Consider the following 25,127-nt stretch of genomic DNA (forward strand, 5'->3'; position numbering starts at 1 on the left):
AGATGATTATTTTGCTCTCACATGATTCTGAAATCATGGGGACAAATTATTGATTTCTGAAAATATAATGCACCAACTGCCTTGAGTGTTGGTGGCAAAATCCTAATCTCTAATGTCCCATTTGAACAACATGCCAGTGCACATACCTCACTTCAAATAAAGTTTTGTGCATGTTTAAGTGTGTTTCTAGGCAGCTGAACATAGGTACTCCTCTTGCTAGCGTGTTCAGTAATAAAATCATCTTTTACTTCCTACCTTTTCCCTCCAGCAGTCCCAGTTTCGCTGTTAATGCAGAGATATTAGCAGTTATCATGGGCATTTCCTGGGCTCGTTCTTGGTCTCGTGCTGGGAAGTTAGTTTAAGCAATTCTTTCAGATTTCCCAAAGCAGCAATGAACCACATAAGACAATCAGTGGCCCACTGTGCAAACACATGGAAACACTGCTAATTACAGCCTTTCACCCCAGTTAGCTATTACAGGGATGCAGTGACAAGTCTTTCCTCTGTCTCACACTAAGCTATTACTTTTACATTATTCAGGAATTAAGAGCTCTTTCAGAATAAGAAATGCTAGAAATCTTTACAGCTTCCTTTACAGGTTCCTCCAGTTTGTTGTATGGACTTTTACATATTACATAATTTGCAGCAATAAAATCTAACCTCTGACTTCACAAAAACAAGGTATTTTACCCCGTATCTTATAAATTTAATTGAAATATGTGCTGTATTGTCATTCTGAGCTGGCTGGCTCATTTGTCTTTAAAAATAAAAAGGGTAAATATGAAAAAGAGGAATTGCTCCTTAAGGTGGCTGTCCCTCCTGCTAATAATTTGATTCTGTTCTTTTCAACTGAAACATTAAACTAGCATAGCAGTCTTGTGACTAATAGATGGGCAAGCAAGTACCAGAAAATTGCTTCCACTTTCTCAGTTAAGGGCACTTTCGCTATCCTTGGGAACAATGAAACTCCAATTGATACAAAAGCAAAAAAAGAATATTTAAAAATAAATAAAACGTAGCAATATTTCAAATTCTAACTCTTAAAATCTTTTAAAAGCAGCTTTTGTAATGGATTTGGTAGATAATGAAGTGATAAAAGACTCTGACATAATGGCTTTAACACATGTTGTTGCTATAGTAAGAAAATATACTCATTTTTAAAAGTTATTGAGCCACACAATTTTTTTCTTACCTGTAAGATCTCTGCGAGGTACCTGCGCCGCTCACCATTAGCTCTGTGGTAAGCCTGCATTTAAAATAAGGGATAGAGGTTACCATTAAGCAAAATATTTTAGAAGTTGAATCATACAGAAAGAAACAAATATACAGTAGAGTTTTATTCCAGTGACGTATTTTGTGGTACTATTCTATTGTGTGTTCCACACACACTGTCTGCCTACCAGAAAACATAATAGCTTTTATAGATCAGAGGCATACAGTGACTACAAACCTTTGCTTCTTGTTCCAGTCTAAGTTCATAGTCTTTTAGCTGATTCCGTATACTTTTCTTCTCTTCTTGTAGTTGTTTAAGAACCTCCTTTAAGGAACCCTGTGGTCATAGCAAATAAAATGATGTTTTAGAAATACTTCCATTCTGTATAAAGATCCTACCACCACAGTCCCTATTCTCCAAGCATTATGATGTCATTCTATTTGCTTCTTGTGCACGTTTTGTTTAAACGGTTCCGGCTGGCACACTGCAGAGATGAAAGCAATTAACCATACGCTACAATTATCAGTTAAGCGCTGCACACTTCCACTGTGTTAAAGTGATACAGATCTGGTTTTCCACACCGCTGCTCCTTGATAGGTCAGCAAAGTCACTAAATTCTTAGCCAGCCAGAATTGCCCCTTACTTCTAAACAAAGTCCACTCTGATGTCTCCCTTCTAGTAGGAGGAAGATTTCAGATCTCTCCTGCTCATTCAGACCTCATCCATTTTCAAACCACTTGCTGAGAAAGCTGCTGGACTAGCTGAAGGGGTATGTGGGATGTCAAAGGTAACCCATAATGACTTGTCTAGAAAGCAGTATTTTGTGGGGAGACTATCTGTCATAGGTGTGTAGTCATTTACCCTGTCTACAATTGGGGTGAGCTAGAGTAACGGTGGTAGAGTCCATTTTTGGTTACTAGTTAAACAATGACACTGCACTGGACGGTTCTTCATCTGCTGTGCACTGGAAGCAGAACGCACTCCCAAGCAGGTCCTCCTCCATTTCTAACACAGGATACCATTTCTCATAATACCCTTCATAAATTGATCCAATTGATCCATTCAATCCAGTAGAGACGTTCTTATTGGGAGGCTCTAATAGTAGATTGCTTTTTTAATTCCTTGCCTCAGAGTATTCAAGGCCAGTGTGTGGCTGTTTGTTGTTGTATTGAAATTAAGATAATTGCTCTTCTTCCTCCCTGGTGTCTGTCCCCAACACGCACAGACAGAGAACAGGAATATAATTTTTCAACATTTATTTTACTAGGATAAATAAGCTGAGCTTTTAAAAATGGTCTGTCACACAGCAGGCTGTCCTTTCACCTAATAATCATAGTAACCCCATTGTACACCAGGCTGGAGCTCCACATTCTTAGGGCAGGAGTAGAGAACCGCACTGGAGTACAGAGTACTTCGGAAGCAATCTGGCTGCCCTGAACAATGTCAGTGATACTTCGTTATCTGTACAGAGAAGTTTTAGGATTGCATTTTCCTCTTTCACAGCTGCATGGTGATGGCTCACAGCGAACATGGAATCAGCTAAAACACCCAGATTCTCCTCGGCAGCTATGTCCAGGCCATCAGCTCTCAATTCATAACAGAATTTGTTTACTATCTCCTAAATTCTTTGCTCTACACTATTAAATTTTAATCCCATTTTTAATAATCAGTGTAATTATTTTTTTCTAACCAACATCCAGATCCCTACTATATTACATAATTGGTATCAGGAGAAAGATATCATAATCTACTTCTACTTGGTGTATCAAGGTCATGCATTATGTGTTAAGATCAGTCCTAAACCTGGTCCTGGAAGAGCTCTGCTTGTACTCTCCCAGCAGCCTCCTGCACTAGTCGCCACTATCATCTTCCATTTGCCAGCTCTTTACTCCTTCAACACATCCACTGATTTTCATTTTCTCCAAATTAATCCGTCATTTCCCATGTGACACGGTACTGTTATCAGAGGTCACAGAGAACAAGATTACTGTATTTATAGTGATGACAAATCTATTGTCTCATCACAGAATGTCAACAAGCTTACCCGCTGTGAGCCACTTTTAATATATCTGTATTTCAGTTCGGTTTTGCAACAATTATTCCTTTCTTTCTCTTAAAACTGTAAAAAAAAAGATTTGTGTTTCTCCAACGCACACAATGCCACCATCCCTGCCTTCATTAAAACCACTTGCTATCAGATCAGTGATGTAACCAGGCAGTTCCTTCAGAATCCTAAGGTACGGATTTCTCTCAATTGAAGCATACCCAGCTCCTTGAGTTTTGCTTAGGATTTGGTTACTGTCATTTCCTCTTCCCAGCTGTTGCTGACATTAGCTATTTCATCCTTTGTCCTGCATTTTATTGTTTCTGCCTTTACTGAAAACTTAGTCAATATATACATGTTTACTTTAAAATGAATGTATCTATGATCACTAGATCTGACAGTTTTTATGACTGGCTTTTCTGTAATGTTATTCTAGATTTTCCAAATCTAAAACAGTATTCCCTCCTTCTTATCCAGTGTCTTCTGATAAAATGCATTAATTATCACTCTTCTTGAAAACTGTGCGTCATCATTATTACTAAAATTGGTTTTCAGTATTTATTGACAAGTATCACATATGATACAATTTCTGGAAGTAATCTAATAATATTATATCCAAATTAATCCAGAAAAATTTCATATTTATATCTATGTTTGATGGTATGGATGGGATTCCGTCTGAGGTGAGGATATCTACATTTGAGTACGCATATGTGAACTACTAAGAGTCACAGTCAATACAATCAATGATGCGCAGAGATTCGTTCAGCTGAGCAGTTAAAGAGCTCAACTCTGTTGCCATCTGAGATGCCCTAAAGTGTCCCAGACACTCACGTGTGGCAGATATGACATGGGTTACAGGAGACACGTGTCCTTCTGGAGCGGCAGTGGCTACTCTGCACTGAAACATCTGCTTTACATCTCTGTTTACACAACTATTCCACTGAAGATGCCCACTTAGATGAATCCAGATGCAACTCTATACTCAGCTGACTATTAATTAGACCTGCACTGCCTGTAGTAGGAATTAAAGATCTACCCGAGAGGTAGACATCTACATATAGAAAAGAAAATATTGGTGTCCTAATATTTAAGTGAGTTATATTGTTTAAATATATATTTCAATATCCTTCTCCAATATTATTGTGATTATAATCTGTTTTCCCATCCACCCTGAAGATGAATTAATCCAAACAGATGATGAAGAAAGAACAAACAACATTACTCTAAGTCCCTCACATCTGCTACATACCTCATCTCTCCCTGTTTTGCTCTTTCCTGCCAAGTGCATACCTTAATATTTGGATATTAAACAAGATGGGATATTTGGTATCCCATCATGTTTTCGTTATCAATTTTACTACATTTCAGGCTAATCAGGTTCTTCCATTTGTCTGCTTAGGCCCCCTGTGTAAAATAAGTATCTGTTCTGGAATTTTTGTTTCTTTCTATTTCTACCTGACCATTGCTTTAATAATCAGTTATTTCTTCTCATGACCTTAATGCTTTGCAGATTTCCGTAGTAAACATGGAAAGGAAGATAATATGACTCTCTCTAAATATTCTCCCCCCCCTTTTTTTTTTTGTGGAAATTTTTCCCTATTTATCATGCAAACCTTGGATCTGGAAGGCCAGTATCCATGTCTGGTCTATTTCTCACAGAGTTTATGAATGCTTGCTAATGGTAAAAAAGTCCCAAACCTAATTTAAGCCTTAAGGGATCAATACTGGGTCCGGACCTGTTTAACATCTTCACTAATAATCTGGATGATGGGGCAGAGTGATCCCTCAGGAAGGTTACAGATGACTCCAAACTGGGAGGAATGGCTGATACACCAGAGGGTTGTGCTGCCATCCAGAGGGACCTCAGCAGGCTGGGGAAATGGGCTGACAGGAACCTCATGAAGTTCAACAAGGAGAAGCACAAAGTCCTACACCTGGGAAGGACAACCCCAGGCACCAGTACATGCTGTGGCCCACACAGCTGGCAAGCAGCTGGGGAGAAAAGGACCTGGGGGTCCTGTGGGCACAAGGTTGAACATGAGCCAGCAATGTGCCCTTGTTGCCAAGAAAGCCAACATTACCCTGAAGAGCAGTAGGAAAACCATTGCCAGCAGGTCAAGGGAGATGATCCTTTTTCATTTAGCACCGGTGAGGCCACACCTGGAATGCTGTGCCCAGTGCTGTGCCCCACACAGGTGGCAAGCAGCTGGGGAGAAAAGGACCTGGGGGTCCTGTGGGCACAAGGTTGAACATGAGCCAGCAATGTGCCCTTGTTGCCAAGAAAGCCAACATTACCCTGAAGAGCAGTAGGAAAACCATTGCCAGCAGGTCAAGGGAGATGATCCTTCTTCATTTAGCACCGGTGAGGCTACACCTGGAATGCTGTGCCCAGTGCTGGGCTCCCCAGTACAAGAGAGACGTGGGCATGCTGAAAAACGTCCAGTGAAGAGCCACAAGGATGATTAAGGGACTAGAGCACCTCTCATATGAAGAAAGGCTGAGAGAGCTGGGCTGTTCAACCTGGAGAAGGCTGAGGGGGATCCTATTAATGTATATAATTACCTGGAGGGAGGGTGCAAAGAAGACAGTAGTGCCCAGTGACAGGACCAGAGGCAGTGGGCACAAACTGAAACACAGGAGTTTCCCTCTGAACATCAGGAAACACCTTTTTTACTGTGAGCATGGAATTGCCCAGGGAGGTTGTAGACTCTCCCTCCTTAGAGATATTAAAAAAATGTCTCGACATGATCCTGGGCAAGTGGCTGTACGTAGCCCTGCTTGAGCAGGGCTGTTAGACGAGATAACCTCCAAAAGTCCCTTCCAGCTTCAACAATCCTGTGATTCTGTTTCACTTTATTGCTACAGCTGTGCCTTCCATCTCGCAGTCAGTACTTTGGTCAGACCAGTTCATCCTCCTTGGGCATCCAGCCAGCCAAGCACAGTCTTCTTTGGTCTGTTCCAGAGTGAATTTGAAAACGTCATTTGTCATTACACAAAAGATGATGTGGTTTTTATATGAGCATTTTCATCTCAGGTCCATAACTTATATCCTTGACTTTGGACATCATCAAGCCGTTCTATTTTCTGGATGGGAACAGTGATAGCCCTACCAACAGTTTCTAACAGACAGTCACCAAACATATACATCTCCCTCTTACATCTGCCTGTTTGAAATCTCCAGTCTCCTCCTTTCTAGCATCTGCACATTATAGCATCTTTTATTTTCTCATAAATTTCTGTACAACACATTACTTATTCAGCTCCAAATTTTATTTTTCACAAAAACCCCCCATTTCTGGCTGTTAATGAGATTTCCCTAGGAACGATTTCCACTAAAGTCAAGATTTTGCAGGAGCATGGCAAAAGGCACAGTACTTTTAAAACGTGTTGCCAAGAGAATAACCCATCCCACTGTTATAAAAAGAAAAAAAAAAGATACAGAAGAGCTGTATCTTTCAAGAATGTTTCACCCATGACTGAACTGTTATTAATTTTAATCTGTTATAACAGACACTAGAGACATGAAAAAAAAATTGGAGTGGTTTTTTTTTTTTCTAATGAAAGAAGAAGTATCTTGGATGCAGATGAAATCTTTGTCTTAATACAGAAGGCTCCTACAGTCAATACAGTCAACATTGGCCAATTCAAGGAGAAAAAGTAAGCTGCAGATTAAGAGAAGATTTGGCTAAATTCCACTGAGGTCATGTGCTATTTCATTACAACATCAGTATCTGTACAGAATTAAACAAGACAGATAGAGAGGGCCTCAGCACTGCCAAACTAGGAAATTATTTTTTTCTTTGTCTTCTTGACCCGACTGCACATTAAAGATTATAACCATATCACAGAGTATTTTGTACAACATATTTTGTACCACCTACAACATATTTTGTACCACCACAGTAAGCTTAAATACAGTAAATACAGAAGTTCGTGCTGCTTTCCAGATTTGCTCTATGTAAATCCACAGCCCACTATTTATTTTCTCACTAGATTGTCCATCAATTTTGTGTAAGACAGCAAGGCTTGGTGTTGCAGCTGTTAGTCACAACAGAGCAATTTGGGGTCTCCTCAGTGATGGCACTCATCTGATTTCTTTTGAGTTCTTTCACCTACAGAGTAAACTACTTTTAGATTTTTTTCATTTCATCTTTTCAGAAGGTCTATCTATTTTTTGCTGCCAATGCAGCTGGGCCAGTGCAGACGCCTGGGCATTCATTCAGCTCTGAAGCAAGGATGATATCCAACTGCAAACACACAAACAGTGCACTACACTGCTTCTGATGAGCAAGCAGATGGAAATAGGTGGATAATGTGACTAAATTATACAGCTACCATCCTGACATATCCGAGTGCCTCATAATTTGTAATGTACCTATGCTTAAAATTCTCCTGTGAAATAAGAAAGTTATAAATTACTCCAAATTTACAGATTGGGAAGTAAAGCCCAAAATTAAAATGGCTCTAGAGTCTAAATTGCACTTCAGGCAGAATTTAACATCTTAATGCTAATAAAGCAATCTGTGCAATGTCTTATATTCTTCACATCTGATTGTGTCATGTAACTTAGGTAGGCATCTGAGCTGTTGCAATTGTGGTTGCCCATAAGCACAAGTTTAATCAAGCTGCTTAGTTTGGTTCTGAAAGCCTTTATGGATTCTCAAAGCAAAGCTTCCTGGTGGTCATCTCCCTGATGGGGCACAACCTGAGAAGCGTGCTCCACCCACATCATGTGAGGAAGGAATCTTCTTCTGTCTAACAGCCTAAAAATTAACCCACAAAGAAATTAGATCAGTTGCATTTTAGTCCTCCACCACCCTGAGCCTGAATTACCATTATCGCATATCCTGAGAGTGCCCTTGGCATCATACTTAACTAGTGTGAGATATTTTTTTAATTCAGTTAATCAGTCAGAAATGCAAAATTTGCATGGATGGAGAAGGGATAAGTGGGAAAGGCTGAAAGGTCATGCCCTCTTCTGGAAAGGAGGCAGGATTTCAGACACAACTATTGGGCATTTCTTACCAATTTCCCATTGGTTTTCCATCTCTGCTACACACTCTGTTGTGAATCCCGATCTAGCTGCCTTTCTCCCAGTTAATACCTAGGAAACTTATGCAGCTAACTCAGCTTTCTGACTTCTATTCCTGTGTCCGTGCACCCAAGTGATGATGCAGTATGGCAATACTGATGTTCTTATGGGAATCTAGTAACACAGATGTTCCTACTCAACTGAAAGACCTCTCCAAGTCCCCAAATACTACAAAATGCAATTTCAAAAACAGACACAAGAAAATTTTAAATTGTAAAACTTCAAAGATGTTCTAGAGACACACTTTAGTCAGGTCTGGTTGTAAATTACCTCCAATACCTACTTTCAAGGCAGTAATTGAAGAACTGGCTGAGACCTTAGGTATCTGAAATCTTTAACTGCTGCACAACAGTAAAAATCAAGACATGAGATACACCAGCATATGAACTCAGCCAAATCATCAAGGGCTGGATTTGCCTTTCCTGAATTCTGTGGGAAGCAAGCAGAAAGAAACCTCACTGGAACAGATTCAATTCTCAATGCTTATGCTTGTATGATCAGCTTGGTGCTTAACACAGTAAACCAACGCAAAAGCAAAAGCTCACAGCAAACAGAGTTTAAAGCATACGGTAACAAAGACTTGTAGCAGAGTTCTTGGAGCACAAAAAAAGCCTCAATACAGAACAGGGACCAGTGAGAGCTCAAGAGACCAGAAGATGCCTCCCAGGTATGCAGCACTCCCACAAAAGGAAAAATTGCCAACAAAACTTCGGATGAACCAGTAAGATAAATTCTGAAAAAAAGCTTTTTAGAAGTGGTTTAACTGAATATTGATTTTTTTTTAAAGTTAGATTTATTACAGGTTCTTCTACTAAGCCATGAATAGCTGGACAATGTATTCCTACAAAGGAGACATAAGCTGACTAAGGGATTTAACCTGAATTTAAGATCCTTAGTTTTCCGTAAGTCGTCCATGTCAAGCCACTGTGAGCAAGCTGGTAAGCTAAAAGACACACAGAGATTTTAAATGAATACTTTCTTTATGTAACAGAATTTTGCAGGGCTTACTGAGATTCACTCTCAGAGCAATGATACATAGCCTTGTGTCTAGCAGTGACCAAAACCCAGTTTCACAAAGCAACACCAATTCTCCAGTTCTTTTTTTTTCCACACAATTTCTTTTTCATTCAACTGAAGTTACATATTTGGTTTAACACTCGCCAGAAAATGAAATTACACAGAATGATACTGCAGCTGAATTTTAAGGCCACCCACACTTATTCTGTATTTTTCTTTGCCCTGCCACCAGTGGCAACAGAGATGACAACTTCTATCAATCATTTCGCAACAGACAAGGTGACAAATCCATGACATCATCAAGAGGCTCAAACCTGCTTTCACAAGAGCTCAGCTCATGCAGACGACTGATCCTTATGGCAATTTGCTTCAGCTCTAGCCCTTTTTAACTTTTCGCCATGAGTCAGAACAGAAGCACTACACCTGCCAGCCGTGTAGAAAAAAACCAAAACCAACACAAAAACCCTTTGCAATCCATTCTACTTGATATTTTAATTCAAATGGAGCTTTGTTTAGAAAACAAACTCCCTTCCCTCCAACACTAGGAGCTGATATTCATTAGCTGATTTAGCTAAATTTTTTAACATAGCATTTTAAACACATGAAGAGCAAAAAGCAATACTGCAGCTGTAGTTTTACTGTAACAGAATTTGATTTTACATTGGTATAACTAAAATCATTAGTCATGTATTATCAAAAAAAAGATACATAAAAATTATTTAGCTTAGCATATTTCTACATACAATATACACTTGATATACACCCACTAGATCCTGTAAGGGCTTCAGAACAGGGGAAGAAAGGCTCCCTGTACTTGTCTAAATGCCAAGTGCCCTCTTGTGGTTACCATCATCTTTATATTCGAAACCAGACCGAGAGCTAAACAGTGTGTCCTGTTCGCACCAGACACTGGGAACGGCCAGGATAAAGAAATCAGCCTGGACACTTGTTGGGAAGTTCAGGCTCCTTCAGTGTAACAGGTGTGGGACACTGCTACCCTAAATCCTTATGTTAATGGTGTTCACAGCATCGCTCACAGAAGTTACCTGCTCCCCTGGGGTGGAGGAAGTTAAAACTTGTTTGTTGCTCTTGCTCAGATTGACAGAACAAGTTGCTGCTGACTCTGAAACGTTTTGCTTAGTATCTCTCCTGGTCAGCCTAAAAAAGGCTGGAGATCACTTCCTTGCACATTTTCTCTGGAAGATCTCTCAGGGTCCCAATCACTTGCTAAGGAATTCTTGAGGACAGCCAGCTAATAATGTCACTTGGCTGCAAGATTTTTCTCTGACTGTTTTCTATGAAACACAAAGTGTATATTCTGCCGCTGGGAATACCACAGAGCGATTTGAGTAAAACAGTCTGCTGTTTGTGCAAAGCCACCAGGAGGAACAAGTAATGCCAACACCACAAGGAAAGGAAAAACATGCAAATCAGAAAGGTCTCTTAGAGGCATCCAGAATATTTGTCTGGGGTCAGATGAAAGCAGTAGGAAGGGGAAGACTGTAAGGAGGCAGGATATAGCTTAGGGCAGTCAGATCAGACTAGAATTTTCTACAGAATACTTCCAAATTTCCAAAAAGCCAGGATAACAGATTCCTTCTTCCCATAGAGCTACTGGTGACTTAATCCAGCAAGAGCAACAAGGTTCATTTAACAGAGAGTTGCTAGGAGAATTATCTACATTTCCTGTGCCACTATAAAGCGTTGATGTTCCCTACAGGCAGTTATCAACACCTACTGAAATACAAAGTCTTTGCTGCGTGTCTTCATAAACCCAAGATTCCCCTCCTGTCATGTTGCCAACGCCTTCTCCAGTGTGACACTGCCACACGTTCTGCTTAGAGTTTAAAACTGACAACAAAACCCTCTGAGGTGGTTGTGTGAGGTTCTCAGTTCTGTGGTCACCCTGCTCGCAGAAAGGCAGCTTTGCAAAGCAAGTATCTGGCCCTTAATGTCAGAATTTTTGACGCTGGACACTCCTGAAAATGATGATTTCTCACAGAAACCTTGGTTCCTTGGCTAATCTTAACAAGAGCGTTGCTAAGGCAATGCTATCATCAGGAGTGTGCTCTTCAGTACTGATTCTGCAGTATACTTTTCAGTATTTGCATACTAAAGCTGCTATCTAGGGATCCTTTCTTGCAGAAATGGTGAGGAAGAAAGGAATAATTTTCTTTCTGCTTATGTGGGAAATCATGCTTAGCAGAGAGCATTTATTTCACTAAAACTCATTTACTGAAAAGATGGGAACAAATGAATGCAGCATGTTTAAAAGAGGCAAGAAAAATTCACATCATGTTATACTTGAGAGCAACGGCATTCATTACTTCTGAAGTACTGTATGACACTTGTATTATTCATTGGGACATAAAGGAAAGCACTGACTAAACAGTTTTCACTGTTGGAACTCCCTTGTGCTTGTCACCGTTTAGGTTATTTTTAATCTGTCAGTACACAAAAATGATTTTCTAAACCCTGTCTGTAAAAATCCATGTATTCAAGGTATCGCTGCTGCACTTACTGTCACGTGACACCCACATGATTCTTTTGAAACAAAAAAAAGGACTACCTCAAGTCAGTATAAGGACTTCAGAATGGTAATTGTATATTTAAAGGGTTTAGGGATGTTTTTAATAGCAAGGAATCATTAGTCAGTATGACTCTAATTCCAAAGCAAAAATTATGCAAGCCATCTGCAACAATTATTGCAATTTATCAATACAGAAAATCCTCTGTGCTTTCTTGTTCATCACTCCAGAATTTGCATTTGTATTCTTCTCTTTCATCCAGGTTTTTATAGCTAGTTGACTGCCAGGGTCCCTAATGACTAATCTTTTTTTTAATTATTTTCCCTGTAGCGCTTGATATTGAGAAAATATTTTATGTTACCTATCTCTAAATGAGATTAATTACTCTATGGATATGGTTTTTTTCCTTCTCTTCACTATGGTAGGACCCTAAATGACTAGCAGAGTGAGATAAATATCTTTAGGACCTTTGAGATATCTCCTCTGTTAAATATTGCTTAGGAAGTTAAGAATTATTAGAGGTCTTTCTAATTACTCTAACTGCATAATTCTAACTTCCTGAGGAACACAGGATATAAGGACTTGCAAATACTATTTAATTTCTAAATATGCTGTTCAAAACAAAATCTACCGTCTACTGTTGCAATATTCTAGTAACTGTATAATGTTGCTGGAAGAATCACTTTGCTATCTTTCATAGAATCACAGAATGGTTTGGGTTGGAAGGGACCTTAAAGGTCATCTAGTTCCAACCCCCCTGCCATGGGCAGGGACACCTTCCACTAGACCAGGTTGCTCAAAGCCTCATCCAGCCTGGCCTTGAACACTTCTAGGGATGGGGCATCCACACTTCTCCAGGCAACCTGTTCCAGTGCTTCACCACCCTCATTGTAAAAAAAAAAATCTTCCTTATGTCCAATCTAAACCCACCCTCTTGCAGTTTAAAGCTGTTGCCCATTGTCCTATAACTAGACTCTTGCAAAAGTCTCTCTCCATCTTTCATATAAGCCCCCTTTAAGTATTAAAAGCATGCAATAAGCTCTCCTCAGACCCTCCTCTTCTCCAGGCTGAACAAGCCCAACTCTCTCAGCCTGTCCCCATAGGAGAGTTGCTCCAGCCCTCTGAGCATCTTCGTGGCCTCCTCTGGACGCATTCCAACCAGCTGATATCCTTCTTATGTTGAGGGCCCCAGAACTGGGGGAACTCAGAACTCTTGAGCATTTGCCAGTGAAGACTAAGGCAAAAAAGTCATTGAGTACCTCAGCCTTCTCCACATCCTTGGTAAACACGTCTCCCATTTTCCTCTGGAAGGGGCCCACATATTCCCTGATCTTCCTTTTATCACCAATGTACCTATAGAAGCCCTTCTTGTTGCCTTTGATGTCCCTGGCCAGGTTTAATTCTATCAGGGCTTTAGCTTTCCCAACCTGATCCCTGGCTCCTCAGGCAATTTTCCTGTAATCCTCTCAGGCTACCTGTCCTTGCTTCCACCCTCTGTAGGCTTCCTTTTTGTGTTTGAGTCTGTACAGGAGCTCATCCACAAAGACCTTCTGGTTTTTTTGCCTGACTTCCTCTTAGTTGGGATGCACAGCTCCTGAGCTTGGAGGAGGTGATTGTTGAATATTATCCAGCTTTCTTGGGCCCCTCTTCCCTCCAGAGCTTCATCCCATGGTATTCTACCAATCAGTTCCTGAAGAGGACAAAGTTTGCTCTTCTCAAGTCCAGGGTAGCGAGCTTGCTGTGCACTCTCCTCACTGCCCTAAGGATCTTGAACTCCACCACTTCATGGTCACTGCAGCCAAAGCTGCCCTTGAGCTTCACATTCCCACCAGCCCCTCCTTGTTGGTGAGAACAAGGTCCAGCACTGCACCCCTCTTCGCTGGCTCCTCTTTCACTTGGAGAAGGAATTTATTAGCAGCCCATTCCAGGAACCTCCTGTATTGCTTATCTACTGCTGTGCTGTCATTCCAACAGATCTCGGAGTGGTTGAAGCCCCTCATGAGGACCAGGGCTTGTGAGCGTGAGGCTGCTCCTACTTGTCTATAGAGGGCTTCATCCACGCGGTCTTCCTTGTTGGTTGGCTTGCGGCAGACCCTCACTATAATGTCACCTGTCCCTGCCCTCCCTTTAATCCTCACCAATAAGTTCTCATCCATCCCCAGGTGGAGTTCCACTGACTCCAGCTGGTCATTGTCATAGAGGGCAACCCCCCCTCCCTGTCTCCCCTGCCTGTCCTTCCTAAAGAGCCTGTATCCTTCCATTCTGATACTCCAGTCTTAGGAGCCATCCCTCCAGATCTCCATGATGCCAGTATGATCATAGCCCTGCAGGTCTGCTCACGTCTAACTCCTCTTGTTTATTTCCCATTGCTATGTGCATCTGCACAGAGGTGTTCAAGTAGAGCCCCTGCTGAAGCTGACTCACTGGCTGGAGCAGCTGGAATTCCCCTCTCTTTTTTTCGCCAGGTGCTCTCCTGGTGACCTGTGATCCTTCCTCAGGCTCTGGGCATCTATCGCTGGCACTGGCATCAAACTGGTAGGAGTGGAGTGGATTGAGGGTCCTCTCCCTCAGCAACTTTCCACAGAGCTTCATCTGCAACTGCACGTTGAAAGCTGAATATCATAGTGTAGTTTTGATTTAACACACACAATTTTATATATACCCACTCTCAGCATTTTTACTTTGAGCAAATGTAGACTGATGACTGGGTGCAAAGCTCCTTGTTTTTCTACACCCACTCACCACATCTGCTCTTTATCCTCATCTGTGGAGAAGCTAAATATCCCCCCCTACTCCACTGAACAACTCTCAAAAACATAAAAAGGATTTGGATAAACCTTTATGCTTAAACACCACAAAATTATCTGTGTATTTTTTTTTTACCAATGCTTTTTCTCCTAAAATTTAAAAGAAAAAAAGCAGTTCTGCATTCTCCAAGAGTATTGGTAAATATACACTGACTTTTCTGATAGTTTCAGAGAAAAAAAATCACAGCAAAGCCCACAAAATACATCTATTTTCTTCCCCTCTTTCCATCTCCCAGAAATCAAAACAAGGGAAAATGAAACAGTTCGCTAAATCCCTAAGCACTGTTGGGTTTTTTCCTCTTTGGCTAGCCAGCAGAAGAATGTATTCACTCTAAGCTGGAAGGCTGAAGGCAAGACTGCAGAAAAAAAACCTACGGCATGGTACATGGTCTCCAGACTTCCCTATGTGTCACTGAGCATCTGGGACTGTCTGAACTGTCTTCTAGACTCCTTCTAGCAGTATGAATCTTTCAGTTGTGCTCAGAGGTGAGGATGCAAGGCAGTATTTAGTAGGGATTAGAAATGTACTGGATTGAGGAAGCCCAGCTGCTGGTAAAGGAGATTATCTCACTGGTAATGACTCTTCAGTGCTTGGCAAGGTGTAATTGGATTTGTTAAGAGAGTCCTAGCAATTGGATGGAAATAAACACTTCTGATAGTGTAAACATGCATGCCAGTCTGTGCTTTACAGGCTGACAGGAATAATGTTGTCTGAAGCAAACTCCACTGTAAATTTTCTAGATCAATGTTCTATCTTCAAGATTTTTCTTCAAATATAATCCTAGTTGTATTTTCAAACCAACCCCCTGAAACAGGAAAGTGGGATGGGAAAGACACTGTTCTCTAATTAACTGTTAAAAAAAAATCCTGCTAACCTAGAAAACACCATGGTCTCTAGGACAGTACTAAAATTGGAAAGAATGGGTACTATCTGAAAGCCATGGATCAGGTCAGAAAGAGCAGTTAATTATTCACACCCTGCTTACAACAGATAATCATGCCCACTAATAAGGCATGCAGCCTCCTCCAGGCTCAGCAAACTCCCGTTAATCTTCAGAATCTGAAGCACAAAAAAGTAAGATGGAAACACTTCTGTAAGCATAAGAAACTGGAATAAAAATCATCAGAGTTCTGTCTCATAATGCTCATTATTCCTTCTTATGTTGTAAGGCATTATCACATCTTTATCTGCTTCCCTTATTTCTAAAAGAAGCAGGAAAGTTCTCAAAACAAAACATTTCAGAAGATGACAAGCTAAGGAAAAAGCAGTCTTAAATCTAAAATTGTTTTCACTTCATTTACTGCTTAAGAAGACTAAATTCCCAAATATTTGATTTTTTGTTCTTGCCATTTCTCCTCAAGATCACATAAAAATATTTTATGCTTTGTTGAAATACAGGTAATGAAATAAGAGCATATTAATAATTTTTTTTTAATTTTTAAAAAATCTACTTCAGTGTTGCAAAAATGATGTATTTACTGTACAATGAGGAGTTTTCCTGTAACTGCGTTACGCGAGAAGCTACTGCAACCATTCCTCAACGTTACCACTGTTGATACAAAGCTGGGAGAAGTGACTGATACACCAGAGGACTGCGCCGCCATTCAGAGGGACCTCAACAGGCTACAGAAATAGGCAGAAAGGAATCACATGAAGTTCAGTTCGACAGGGGGACCTGCAAAGTCCTGTCCCTGGGGAGAAATAACCCCAGGCACCAGTATAGCTGGGAGGACAACTGACTGGAAAGCAGCTTGGCAGACAATAACCTTAAAGTCCAGGAGGACAACAAGGTGACCAGAAGCCAGCAATGCACTCTTGCTGCAAAGGAGGACAATGACCACCTGGGCTCCATTAGGGAGAATGTGGCCAGCAGGCTGATGAAAGTGATCCATCCCTTCCCTTTAGCACTGGTGAGACATATCTGGAGTGCTGGGTCCAGTTCTGGGCTCACCAGTGCAAGAAAAATATGGATTTCCTAGACAAAGTCATAGAATCATAGAATCATAGAATGGTTTGGGTTGGAAGGGACCTTAAAGGCCATCTAGTTCCAACCCCCCTGCCATGGGCAGGGACACCTTCCACTAGACCAGGTTGCTCAAAGCCTCATCCAGCCTGGCCTTGAACACTTCCAGGGATGGGGCATCCACAGCTTCTCTGGGCAACCTGTCCCAGTGCCTCACCACCCTCTCCGGGAATAACTTCCTGATATCTAATCCAATCCTCCCACTTCCAATTTAGACCCGTTACCCCTTGTCGTGTCACTACAGGCCCTTGTAAAAAGTCCCCCCCAGCTTCCTTGTAGCCCCTTCAGGTACTGAAGGCTACAATAAGGTCTCCCCGGAGCCTTTGCTTCTCCAGGCTGAAAAAGCCCAACTCTCTCAGCGTGTCCCCATAGCAGAGGTGCTCCAGCCCTCTGAGCATCTCCGTGGCCTCCTCTGGACTTGCTCCAACCAGGATATGTCCTTCTGATGTTGAGGGCTCCACAGCTGGACGCAGCACTCCAGGTGGGGTCTCACAAGAGCAGAGTAGAGGGGGCAGCATAAGGCTATGAAGATAATTAAGGGATTGGAGCCTCTGGCAGATGAGGAGAGGCTGAGAGAGCTGTGACTGTTCAGCCAGGAGAACAGAAGGCCCAGGAGGATCTCAGCAATGTGCAAAAATATGTGATGGGAGGGAATGAAGAAGAGAGAGCTGGGCTCTTCTCAGTGGTGCCCAGTGACAGGACAAGAGGCAATGGGCACAAACTCAAATACGTGAAATTCCATCAGAACACAAGAAAGCCCTTTTCTTACTGTAAGAGTGGTCAAACACTAGAACACCTTGCCCAGAAAAGTTGTGGAGTCTCCATCTGCAGAGATATTAAAAACCCAACTGGACCTGAGGCTGGGCAACCTGCTGTTGCTGACCCTGCTTGAGTAGGAGGAGCAGACTAGAAGATGTCAAGAGAGGTCCTTCCAACCTAAATGATCCCATGATTTTGTGATCAAGGTTTAACATTTTTTCATTTATTCATGGATCTAGTCCAGCTGCTCCATCTCATATGCCTTACTGGACGTCCTTCACTCAGTCAAAAATTTCACTACATGATTCTTCCCAACGTTCAGTTTTTATGTACCTCCTATTTAACGATTTTACTTATACTTTATAAATACATAAGCAACTGCATATCTGAAACAATACAAAAGTCATTAGGACTGATTGATTTGGTTTCTAGATCTGGCTGCTGCTATTTTCTGTTATAAAAAAACCCAAAGATTATACAAGTTCTTCAAACACACTGAGGTTTTTTGTTAACCAACTAAATGGCTGCTAACCACTGCTTTAGGCAGCTAAACACTACACAGCCTTTCACTCCCTCCCTGCCCAGTGGGACGAGGGAGAGAATCGGAAAAAAGGTAAAACTCATGGGTTGAGATAAAGGCCACTTAATAGGGCAGAAAAAGGAAAATAATAATGTTAACAGAAGAATATACAAAACAAGTGATGCACAATGCAACTGCTCACCACCCGCCGACTGATGCCCAGCCAGTTCCTGAGCAGCAGCCCCAGACAGTTTTCCCTCTAGTTTATATGTTCAGCATGATGTCATATGGTATAGAATATCCCTTTGTCCAGTTTCGATCAGCTAGCCTGGTTGTGTCCCCTCCCAGGTTCTTGTGTTCTCCCAGTCTCCACCCTGGCAGAGCAGTGTGAGAAGCTGAAAGTCCTTGACTTTGTGTAAGCACTGCTCAGCAACAACTAAAACATCAGTGTGTTACTAACATTATTTTCATCCCAAATCCAAAACACAGCACTATACTAGGAGGGAAATTAACTCTAACCCAGTTGAAACCAGGACACCATAGTACTCACCACAGGCATTTGATCAAAGGTGCGAATAATGGCCAATTTATCTACAAATAAGCAGAAAATTTGACTCATTGATATAACTCTGACATATAATCACTAATTCTATTGAAGAAGTTATGAATACCCATTTCTACCTGCTGGATTGCCACAAAAAAGCTCCATCTTCTCTTGAAGAATATTAATTTGCCTTTCCAGCTGTTTGTTCAATTCTACTTGTGTCTCATATCTGGTTTTCCATTCATTACCTTAAAAACAAATACAGGGTTATTTTGTGCCATTTCAAGTAAAAGTTGGCATTTTTTCAAGCCCTGCCCACTTTTTTTTCTGGAGGCTGAGAAAGTCTCCAGTTACTAATCCTCATAACGACAATCTTTGCATACAAAAGAGCTTGAAAAATATAAATCCCGGTAATTTTTCACTGGGCTTACTGTGGCCAGACTATTAACCAACCCTATTAATTCATGTTATTCATAGTTTCATGAATAATTAAAGCTAACATGCAGCATGTAGTATCCTTGAATTCCGCATTTGCAATGTCACACCTATAATAGTCATGTTTGAAAGGCAAAACTTAAATTTCTAAATAAGAATTTGTACCTCCATAGGCCCTACCCAAAACAATTGCCTTTCTGTGTTTCCTAATCAATTAGCAATATTCTGTTGCTGTTCACTTACCTTCATCTTCAACACTGCTAAGACTTTTTTCCAGTTCTGTTACCATGTTTCTCAGTTCAAATATTGAGATTTCAAGCATTTGCCTGTGGTATTTAGAGAAGTCAATAAATCGGTTATTGCATTAATCTTTATTACAAATAAAAAATAGAATTAATGAATTTTCAGATTAAGCATCTATTTATCTTTTGTACATAATTACATTACCTTACCCATGGTTTTTTTAAATGTATTTTTTTCTATGAATACTTCAGTGTCTTAAAAACAATAGAAGCATTCCTACTTTGTGAATAAAATTACTTCCATAAAAAACCAAGACCAACATTTCCTAAAATTTAATAACTGTCTAGAAGATCATCGGAATTAAACAAATACAGAGAAGATACTGGCATTAATTTTTCACCTGAAAGAAGATGATCAATTAATATGTTTTTCTGAAACAAGAATATGCCTGAGATGTGTTATTTCAAATCCTAAATTAATTCATTTTGACTCACTGCGTAATGATTAATAGCTATTTTGTAAACTGTACCCATTACAAAACCAATCAAAGCATACCATCTACTATGACTATAAGAAAAGAAAGCCAGTGATTAAAGTGAGTGTTACAAAAAAATACAGGAGCTAAAGCCACCATTTTTTTCAGTACCTTAAATTTAATCTTGTGGGAAAACATATTCCTGCCTACTAATTACTTGTGTATACTGGTCAGTCAGCCAGACAACTGCCAAGTGCCATGGAAACCAGACTCCTCTTGCCTTGGAAGGAATGACCAGGAGCAGAACCTAGCAGAGGACTTACTCTGACAAGAGCACAACCCACCTGCATGCATCACACAACATGCTGAATGACCCTCATCTTTTTAAGTGGCAGGATGGTAGTTTAGTGGGCTACAATGAATCATATAATCTCAATACATCAGGAAATTACTGCTAACTAAATTATTGACCATATTTATGCCAACAGCCTGGCACATGTGGTTTTGTCCTTTAAAGTTCAGTTTGGAAGGCCAAGAGTTCAAAAAATAACCAATGGTTCTTGGGTGCCTCCATTTTTCAGCGACCAAATTGAGCTATTTCAAAAGAACTGAGAGCACAATTCTGCTAATAAGGCCCTTTACAAAATGCTTTACAACACTAATATGACAATAGATGTATTTTGAATCTTAGCCTCGTTCATTAAAATATGCAAGAGACAAAATCATTGTGCTGTCCTACTTTTTAGTTTTGGGGCTTTTTTAAATGGGGGCTCCAATGTCAACACGTATCTTCCCTTTCTGAACATGTTCATAATGAGAAATGCTCTTCAAGAAATAGTTAATTAGCCGATGAGAAATGAAAGCTCTGATGATGGAGCTGATCACTAAGAAATGGTATCACCCGTTGCACTCCTAATGTTCACATTCGGTTGGTGACATTTCTTTTCCGTAGCTTTGAGACATCAGATTTCAACTGAAAGCTGCAGAAGCAGAAGCAAACCAACTGACATTATGAAACAGAAGACGTATGCCTGTAATGGGGAGGGCTGAAGAGCCGAAATAGTGAAGAAATGTAAAGAAGAATGATTTAAGGTAATTCAAGCAAGTTTTCAGTGCAAGAAACACACCGGAGTACAGTAAGACATCTCAGATGGCAGGGGAGGGCTGGGTCTTCCAATCCTTCCTTGCTCCATGGCTCTTCTTGTCCTTACCTAAGTTAAATCAGATAGCAGGGACATAGGCAAAGAAATAACAAAAGCACTGGTAGTTTGCTGGAGACAAAAAGGGTGTGGTGAAAACCCAAGCAAAAGTCAGACTTGAAACGTAAGTCAAAAAGCTTAAATGCAGGAAAGCCAAAGGAAATCTGATTGCTGCTGCCTATTTGCTCCCTCTCCAAATGAAAGAGGCAGATGGCTAGGAAGAAGAAAGCCAAAATCTTACTATGTTGCTGGTATCATTCCAATACAAATAGATAAGGTTTCTATAAAGCAGATTTCTATCAACCTCTCAGTGCTTGGAAAAGAGAAATTTATGACAATGGTAAGTGTTAAAAGGGGATTTCTGGAAGGAAATAACACTGTAAATTAGACACAGCCAAAGCTGGAACTAGAGCTGAACTGTATGAAAATGAAATTGTTATTTTCAAACAAATCCTAAGTGCTTAGATGGATGCAGAGGGATAAAACAGTTCATCACAGATAAATGAGTTCTTTAAATTCAATGGTTTCAGTTCTGAATTTGTGTTACCATTCCAAGACTATATACAACATTTCTTACATTAGATTTTATTATTCTTTCTGCACCATTAGCAGAACTGCCATCCAACTTCCAATTAGATTTTGTCCTGATGAAATGTGTACAAAAATGATAAACTGTCAGGTGTCAGACCATAGTTGCTACACTGACCGAAAGTCTTACTTTCATTTGGCAACTGAAACCAGTTTTTTACAAAATCTAGTTTTTATTAAACATTTAGCACTCCAGTAGCACCCAGAAAGTAGCCAGAGTGGAACCCCTCTATTTTAGCCAGTGTATATGCAGTCACTGCACTGACAGAGAAGGGATATAGAAATATATCACTTGGACCAACTCAGTAAACACTTCAGCTTTCTAATGTATCAGAGTATTTTGTATTTCTGGAGCTATTTGTAATTGTGGTAGGAAGTGAACGGTCATGCCATATATCTGTTACTGTGTGTTTTATGTATAGCTGCCTGCCCAAATAGACTTGATCTGTGCTTAGAGGGAGCGTGGTGTGACCTCACCTACAACCTCACATGTAAAACATAATCAGACATACTCAAGGCCTATAAATTTTTTCCCATGTCAATGGACAATTTCTAGTCATCACTGAAGAAAGCCCATAAATCCTAGAAGCTCACATTTAAGTCATCAGGGGAATTTAACTACATCCTTGCATACTCAGCGTAACAAGAAAGCTCTTGTGAAGAAAAGGAGGAAAAAGCACAGTTCAAATAAGAAGGTTGTGATTGAAATGCCAAAAGAAAAAAAATTGCTGAGTTTCTTTTTCAGAGAGTTTACAGGTGTTACTTTACTTGCAAGTGACAGCCACTCAGGATGAAAGCCATTTTCCTGCACGTGTTACTATCCAGATCTGGGTATCTGGTACACATATCAAGCAAAAGACTGCCTGAAGCCATTTTCTATAGCGCAGAGAGAAACCAGCAACACATTACAGGAGCAGCTCCAGGCAAATCATCTAGGGCATCAGCCCTAACATGGCAGACCTTAAACTGATTCCTGTAGCAGAGAAAAATATAGATGCCTTCAGAACCTATGAACAAAGCAGAAACAATACTGTGCAGTGCGAAAGGCACCACAGGGAAGAGCAGATACAGCATGGAAAGCTACAGACTTCTGACACTTCCAGTGTGCTGGGAAAATACTGCAGCTCTGCTTGCCAGAAAAGCCACAGAAGCTGAAATCTCACAAGCTGAATTAACACACAACTCCAACAACATTAGTAACCAGCTGACAAGCACAAATACATGGCTTTAAGACCTCTTTGTCTATCAAGAAGTATACTGCAGTATTATATGCCTTCTCTCTCTCTGAAATACCTGCCATGACACTTACCAATGAAAACCTGTACTGAATCTTGACTACAGTAATTCAGAGTCAGATTTAAGCTGACTTTCATCAAAGGTTGTGAAAGATTTCATAGTATTACATTCACAATCATTGAGAATTAGCAGGTACTTTAGGTACAGACCCCTTATAGACAGGGATGATGCAATTATTCCTTGAAGTAAAAATCTCTTCTTCACGAGCATTAAATGTTAGAATGGTAGGTGGGCTGTTAGCAAGCTGCCTAAGCAGCATAATAATCAAATAAGCCAGTGAAAAGACGACAAGGGTGAGATGGCTGTGGAGGACTGCAGACAGCTATCTGCAAGCCAGTCATCCTCAGCTTGCTTTATACCCAACAGAGAGAAACAGGCACCTCCTAGGGTGTGAGCCACCTCATGCCACAGCAGCTGTCCAAAGTAGGTCAGGTGAATCGAACCTTCAGGGAGCCTTTCTGTACTCACTGACTGTACCTGCGACTGGCTTAGATCATAGAATCACAGAGTGGTTTGGGTTGGAAGGGATCTTAAAGACCATCTAGTTCCACCCCCCCTGCCATGGGCAGGGACACCTTCCACTAGACCAGGTTGCTCAAAGCCTCATCCAGCCTAGCCTTGAACACTTCCAGGGATGGGGCATCCCCAGCTTCTCTGGGCAACCTGTGCCAGTGCCTCACCACCCTCTCTGTGAAAAAAAAGATGTGTCTACCAATCCTGGTCATTAACAGTTAGTAAACAGTAAATAACTTCTATGAAATAGGTAATAATGGTATTGTCTATCTGCACACACAAGCTACACAGGGAACAGGTGCAGAAGCTACCTGGAGCAGCAAGTCTTTCACTGCCATGACATCAACATATAGGTTTCAATTAAATCCATATTTTCCTTTCATCCCTAAATAAGTCACCACTTTACATTGTGTCCTGGGCTTTGGACCCAGTCTTGCAGAAGATCCTCAGGAATAATAGCAAAAACTTTAGGTACATAAAGAATCCAAGTTTTCATTAATTAAAAAAAAATAATATTCAGAGCGGTGAAACAAAGCCAATACCATTCTGATTTTTACCTGAACACCTATTATATCAGGAGTGTGTGTCAGGTAAAAAAATGGGTGCATGCAGAGGATAACTGGTATATCACACTGACACACTGCTGTTCAGGAGACTAGAAAAAGGACATTTCCTTAGATGTTGGGGAAGTATGTCCAAGTTCTTTTTTTGTGACATTTTGAATGTAGAAGCTAACCATTTTAAACTCTCTACTTGGCTTCCCCCTTCCCATCAGAGAATAAACATCTTATAAAGTCTGCAGTTGCAGGACTAGTTTGAAAAGAATCTGCAGCCTAGACAATGAAAGAAAGGGGAAGAAGTCTACCAGAAAAAATCAGTATGGAACAGAATGTTTGAAAATGGTACATAAGTATGTACATTAAAGGTCTGAATTAACGTAGCACAGGAGCTTCTGACATATTCTAACTTTCAATTTACTAACATTCAAAAGGCAATCATGTTCTCTAATACAGGGAAAAATAAGTAACCTCCTAAACAAACTGGGAAAATCCAACCTAAAATCCCACACCTGCATGAGCATCAACAATCATCACTCAAGCATTTGCTGCATCAGCAAGGGGACTAACTGGTGGCAGTACCAAGTCCTCATCTTCTCTGCAAGCTGCACTAGAGAGATACCATACCTTCCCTGTGGGCCTCAGAGGTATTTACTGATAGTGGAGAAGAGTGAAATCCAGCTTTCCAGTTTTATTCAACATTCTGGAAAGAAGTATGGTTAAAGAGCATCTCATTGCCCATTTGATTCTTCCTCCAAAGAGGCATGTATGCACAGGAGGTCTTTTCTGTTCTTACCCCATCATGGCTTCCAATCCCTGTGTGCTGGTTTTGGCTGGCAAACAGTTAATTTTCTTCACAGTAGCTCCTATGGTGCTGTGTTTGGATTTGTGATGAAATCACCATTGATAACACAGGGATGTTTTAGCTATTGCTGAGCAGTGCTTACACACAGCCAAGGCCTTTTCTGGTTCTCACAGTGCCCTGCCGGTGAGCAGGCTGGGGGTGCACAAGGAGCTGGGAGGGGACGCAGCCAGGACAACTGTCCCCAACTGACCAAAGGGATATTCCATACCATGTAATGTCTTCTACTGGGGGGGGTGGATTTTGCCGGAGCTGCTGCTGCTTGGGGATTAGCATGGGCCAGCTGGTGGTGAGCAATGGGGGTTTTTGCATCACTTGGTTTTCTTGTGTTTGTTTCTCTTTCCTTTTACTTATTAAACTGTTTTTATCCCAATGCACAAAACTTCTCACTTTTACCCTTCCGATTCT

General features: G+C 40.8%; 1 protein-coding gene across 1 annotated transcript; it reads right to left on the reverse strand.

The window, feature by feature from the left end:
• Positions 1-1,192: 1,192 nt before the first annotated feature.
• On the reverse strand, positions 1,193-20,707 carry LOC104516602 (coiled-coil domain-containing protein 169-like; the record flags this gene model as incomplete). The annotated part of the gene is given in 7 exon segments (XM_010160986.1): positions 1,193-1,246; positions 1,451-1,549; positions 18,558-18,598; positions 18,689-18,799; positions 19,230-19,312; positions 20,606-20,658; positions 20,660-20,707. Coding segments are annotated over 7 exon segments (489 nt in total), but the record flags the coding sequence as incomplete, so codon positions are not given.
• Positions 20,708-25,127: the final 4,420 nt, after the last annotated feature.

This window comes from Eurypyga helias, unplaced genomic scaffold (assembly GCF_000690775.1).
Source record: "Eurypyga helias isolate BGI_N326 unplaced genomic scaffold, ASM69077v1 scaffold1551, whole genome shotgun sequence".
Lineage (NCBI taxonomy): Eukaryota > Metazoa > Chordata > Aves > Eurypygiformes > Eurypygidae > Eurypyga > Eurypyga helias.